Genomic DNA, 6,000 nt, shown 5'->3' on the forward strand with positions numbered 1-6,000 from the left:
TGCTGGCTGTCTACAACGCACAAGCATTCTTCCAGAAGTAAATTTAGGCTGTGTTTACATTGGTGCGATCTTGCGCAAAAGCAGCTGCTTTTGTGCCAAAACTTGCTGCCTGTCTACACTGGCCACGAGTTCTTGCCCAAGAACACTGACGTTCTAATGTATGAAATCAGTGCTTCTTGCACAAGATCTATGATGCTCCCGCTCAGGAATAAGCCCTTTTGTGCAACTGTTCTTGCGCAAGAGGCCAGTGTAGACAGGCAACATAAATTTCTTGTGCAAGAAAGCCCTATGGTTACAATGGCCATCAGAGCTTTCTTGCACAAGAGAGGTCTACACTGGCAAGGATGCTCTTGCCCAAAAGCACATCTCTTGCGCAAAGGCACATGCCAGTGTAGACGCTCTCTTCTGGAAGAGTTCTTGCACAAAATCATGCCAGTGTAGACGTAGTTAGTCTACAATGTCCTATGTAGGCTTGATGATTAATGGAAGATTTTCATATGAACTAACCACTGACACTAGAAGAAAGAGGCTAAATTAATTTCATGGTGGCGAATGAGATTTTACATGTACCTTGCAAATGGATTATCAAACTGAGTCATTTTCAATAAAAATGTGTTGTGATACATATATAATATTACTGTTAATTCATTCCCTTTATGAGATTTCTTAACTTGTTATACCCATGAAGAAAACTTTAACTCTTTTTTTCCTTTACTTGCTACTAAAGAAAAAAATTGCTAATTGTGCAAACAGTTTGAAGAGTGTTACAATTTCTGAATAATTTATGGATTTTGAAAATTTACAGGTACAATCTGATCTAAAGTGAAGATACAGAATGTACTTTGTAGTAACAAATGATGAATTTTAACTATGTTTTTGTTTCTTGAATTTTTCCAAAATCATGTTAATAAAAGGCAGACATGTAACTTACTCTATTTTCCCATCTATATTATACTTTTGATCCTGTTCTGATGACATTAGTCAGCCTTCTTCTGAAACATTCAGTTTTAATAAATTTCAAGAAATCAAAACCAATCATATGTGAAACATAAAATAATTATGGAATTAAGAGAAATAATGTACATGTACAAGGAATCCAAAGAGTACACAACGAATACGGAGACAGATGAGACAAATTCTAGGTTTCTACTGCACACATCTATAGGCCTAGAGTTTTCAGTCACCAGTGTTATTAAATGGTATCAGACAAGGCTGATTTTGAATAAATTATTATAGGATTTTTAAATGCCCTAATCAAGGCAGGTTGTGTAAGATAAAATGTTACTTTTAAGTACTTATTTTTAAGTACTCATAATTCAATTTCAGAGTTGATATTTTTGAATGTGTTTGAATGATGCATACCCGCTTTTCAGGCCTATTTAAGTAATAGGATTTCAAAATTAAATCTAAATATTTCCAACAACAATGAACATAGTCCTTTCCACCATCTCTGTTATTTTCTTCATAGATCAGAGCTGAACAGCTTTGAAATGCTTACTTCTGTTACACTGATTATTTGTTTATTGTGTAATGATGGTCTTCCTAAGGTGGTCCTTAGAAAGGAAGACCGCTTTATATACTGTCAAGATCATTGTAAAACACCACCATTTTCGAAAAGCAGCACAGAGATGCCATCTAGCAGTAATTCTTAGGAATGTCCAAATATTTAATAGTTCCTTCTCTCAAAATCTTGGATCCATGTATAATTCTGAGGGAAGCTTTTGTATTTTAATTGAAACCTTTTGACTATAACTAAGATTCTTGCTGACTATGCACCCACTCAGACGGAAATAAAACTTTACTGAAGTATGTCATTATGCACTTTTTAAATTTTTCATGTACATAGATATTATGAATATAGTTTAATTAACAGACAAAACATTGTAATCATTTTCTTGAACTACAATTGATAGTTTGTTAGCTGCATTAAACACACGTACAATAAGTTGGAGTGAACTGCTTTCTGTTTAGTGAAAAAAGAATTTCCATGCACAATCAATATTCTGTCATATTTTAAAGAAACACTGAAAACATGTCAGTGTAGAAACTAAATAAACTCAGTTTATATCAACTCTTTAGAATTTCAGAAATTAAAGACTAAACTATACATTTTTTCTAGTTACATATCTTACCATGAGGTGGCGATACTTAAACACTTTGAAACTGGGAGATAACCTAGTAAGTTCTAACCCAGAAAGCTTGTCGCAGTTGCTAAGAGTGTGACTATCATATGATCCTCCTAGAATTAACAGTGGCTTCTCTGTTGGAGAACCTTTTGATTTTTGTGAAATCTGCAAAATGAGAAAAATGATACTGACCACTTTTGTAAAGGGCTTGAGACCTAGTGACAAAAACTGCTATATAAGTCTAGGTATAAGGTATGTATGTATGTATGTATTTGTTATATTAAAATAACTTATCAGATATATATATTACAGTCTACAAAGTATATGTATAACACTATCTAATAAATTAGTAAAACTATATTGTATCATCTATTAAAAAACTTCTAATGTGATTTGTTATGATAATGCGCACATGCAGCATGTGTGTAAAAAATCATAAGTGTGTGTGTGTGTGTGTGTGTACACACATATGTCCCCAATTGAATTATCCCTCACCAAAATGGATAAGCATAAAAGCTGCTAGAAGTTATCACAGATAATTCTTGTTTGAAAAAAAGTCATATTTACACTCCCTGCTCTCTCCAACTAATTTCAAATGGTACACATGAAAAGGAGAGAATTATTACTTCATTTCTTTTTAAATAGATAAGTGAATACATTGGTACCATTGCTATTTGCGAAGTCCTTTCATCCATTATGTGTGCTAATTTACTGAAGATGATTAATAACTGAAATAAAGATATTAAAAGGCAATAAAAAACAAGCCATCATAAAACTAGATGAGTTTTGCATATATACAGTTTGTCATAGACATTTGAAGCCATTATTCAAAGTCTGAAAATGTGAATAATTAGATGTATAATTTGCTATATTCAATATGCTTAACCTGTTAAAAATATCACTGATAGAACTGTATGCCTTGAGTGTTTAGATCTATGAAAACCCAACTCAGTACTGTTAAATAGCAAAGTTTGACTAGAGGCTCTTCTTTTTACATTATCCTAAGGACATTTTTGCTTTTCAGTCCATGACCCCTTTGCAAAATTAAAATAGGCTGCAATGAACATTTTAATGCCCCCTAAAATGTCACACAGAGTGTAGAATAAAAGGCCATTTTTATGCCCTCTGCATAAGTACCAAAAGGGTTAGAAGCAAAGTTTGAAAAGTTAATTTATGCCATACCAGGTGGCTATTCAGTTCTAAATGAATATAGACATGTATGATGGAGAGTTTCTGCCATCATGAAGATGGGGGACTTAGCTGACACCTGACGGGCAGGGCTAGAGGAAGTATGTCAGCTTCATGTCAGTTGCTGTAGTAGGGTTTTTTACGCTTTTGTACTTAGACAAATTGGAATAAATTCTGCCCATAGTTGCTTCTAGGCAGTTACTCTCTTTGACATTAACAGAACTGATTAGGCTATAACATTGCCCCTCACATGGACAGAAAAGCAGGTAGAACAAAATGTATGTATAGAATATAAAATGTATGTATGGACTTTCATTAATATAAAACAAGCACATGCTGCTGCTCATATATGTGTAAAAGTCTCATCTATCTGATTGAATATCTCTTTATAGAATACAATAGCTACTAAACATTCTTTAATAGAATTGTTGATACAACTTATTAGCAAAGCTTATAACACATGTTAAGAGCTATTTGAGCTTCTGTATGGCTTTTGTAAGGTAAATTTCACTTAGATTTATTATTTTTAAAAATCTGCCAAACTTGTTTCTACAGATGTAAATTCTATTTACATTTATATAGCTTTAAAATTGTCAGTGTATTTTCAAGCTGCACATTGTTTACTGTATTTGTAGAAAACATATATATTGCTTTTTATGTGAGCAATTTTGACATCTATCAAGAGAAAAAAGCTGTTTAATAGTGCTGAAAATGTTTCATTAATTTGTTTAGTACTTAACCATCATAATTAAAACGACATTCACATACATACTGTATAAGTAGTAACAACACAACGTGTCTTCTCCTGGTAATACTCTACAGAAGTTCTGTGTCTCATTATCTTTTTATATAGCCTACAAGGAATCCAAAGAGTGCATAACAAATACTGAGACAGATGAGACAAATTCTAAGTTTCTACTGCACACATCTATAGGCCTAGAGGTTTTCAGTCACCAGTGTTACTAAATGGTATCAGACAAGGCTGACTTTGAATAAATTATTATAGGATTTTTAATGCCCTAAACAAGGCAGGTTGTATACGATAAAATGTTGCTTACTTTTAAGTACTCATAATTCAATTTCACAGTTGATATTTTTGATACCTGAATGCACCTGAAAATAATACAACTCTAATGCAGTCTAGAGCATGGCTATTGTACTCAAGGTGAAAAAATACCCAGCCCTTTCTTTCCTGTGACACTTCAGCTTTTCAGTCTAAGTACATTTATTTTCATTTCTTACTACACTGATGCTAGGGCCAGACGTTTCATAATAGCCCATGTATAGTCATTGATCACTATAAATATCTCCTTCACTTATACTTCAGGTAGGCTACTGTTAATTTCAACCAGAGCTGGACAGCTTCCAGAGTTCAACAGATAATTGTTTTCATCCTAGTCTGAGCGTGGTAATGCTTCTATCACCAGCTTCTTTTATTTTTGGCTGACAAAGTAAACTCCGGAGGGGGGCTCCGAGTAACAGCGATCAGAAAGAGTTAATCCTTTCTATTCGGGGTTTCGGTAGTACGGGCATCCTAAATGTTTTGGACACAAACTGCAGCACGTCTGCGTTGTTAGAATTATTGACCAATTTCCAGCACACACACAAAGAAAGGGGGGGAGAGGGTGAAAAGAGGCATCTCTTTTTTAAACAATGGAACCAGACATCGCAATGAGCTTTGACAACAACATATCCTACCCCCTCCTCTCCAGTGTGGCTGATCGGACAACAAAAGGACACACCAAAGCCTTTCCGCTCCCAAAGCCAAACCGCGAGAGATGCGCATTGTCTGCTTCCTAAAACATGTATTTTTATTTATTTATGTACCTTGCGGTAGGTGAACTTGTCATCCGCCAGGAGCAGGAGGAAGCTGGAGGGTGGGGGGAAGACTTGGGCATAGGGCATAGGAGGAGGGCAGCTTTCAGCGGGTCTCATGCAAACCACCATCCACCGTTTCCTACCTTTGAAGGATCGAGCCCGGCGAGCAAAGCCAGCAGCAGCAGGTTGAGGATGCTGGAGAGCGCCTGCATTCTGAGCCAGGGGTTGCTCCTCTGCTTTCACTCCTCATGCATTCGCTCCACTCCCGCTGCAGAGCCCACGCTAGTCAGTTGCACTTTCTGCCCGCCCGCCCGAGCCGAATGGAAGCAGCAGCAGCAGCAGCAGCCGCCCGAGGGACAATCATTCCGCAGGCATCCTTAACGCGGAGAGGGAGGGGAGCGCCAGCCCAGGGAAGGCAAGCGAGGAAGGCGCTGGCCGTGGTGCTGAAGCGCCTCCAGGACCTCCCCCCCCCCACAACTTCCCTCCGCCCGCAACCAACCCACCGCAAAAGTTTTGACCCAAGAAAAGAGGGGAGCCCTCGCTGCTGGCAGAGGGGCTGAGACGCGGGCAACGGATGTGACATCAGCACAGCTCTGGGGGGCTCGGGGCTGTGGCGCTGGGAATTGGTTAACCAAACGAGGACCGGCTGGCTGGCTCTGGCTCGCTGCACTTGGCGGGTTTGCGGGCAGGCTGAGCTGCGCAGAGGCGACAGTAGAGAGAGCCTGCAGGGCACCGGAGCCCACACGCCCCGAGAGCACCGGCTCTAGAGGCGGCTAGATATCCGAGTCCTAACCCGAGACTGCTTGAAACCTTGCGCCAGGAGACGGATGATGAGGGCGGTAGAAAAGCAACAGAGGTGGTGACCAGC

General features: G+C 38.3%; 1 protein-coding gene across 1 annotated transcript in view; it reads right to left on the reverse strand.

The window, feature by feature from the left end:
* OLFM3 (olfactomedin 3) overlaps positions 1–5,696 on the reverse strand; it is a 148,946-nt gene extending 143,250 nt beyond the window's left edge. Inside the window, exon 1 of the mRNA XM_075936622.2 lies at positions 5,276–5,696. Coding sequence (XP_075792737.1) covers positions 5,276–5,344 — 69 coding nt within the window. The 5' untranslated portion in view covers positions 5,345–5,696. The remainder of the gene's footprint in view (positions 1–5,275) is intronic.
* Between the last annotated feature and the right edge of the window lie 304 nt (positions 5,697–6,000).

Source organism: Pelodiscus sinensis, chromosome 9, assembly GCF_052426305.1.
Source record: "Pelodiscus sinensis isolate ZL-2025 chromosome 9, ASM5242630v1, whole genome shotgun sequence".
In the NCBI taxonomy this organism is placed as follows: Eukaryota; Metazoa; Chordata; order Testudines; family Trionychidae; genus Pelodiscus; species Pelodiscus sinensis.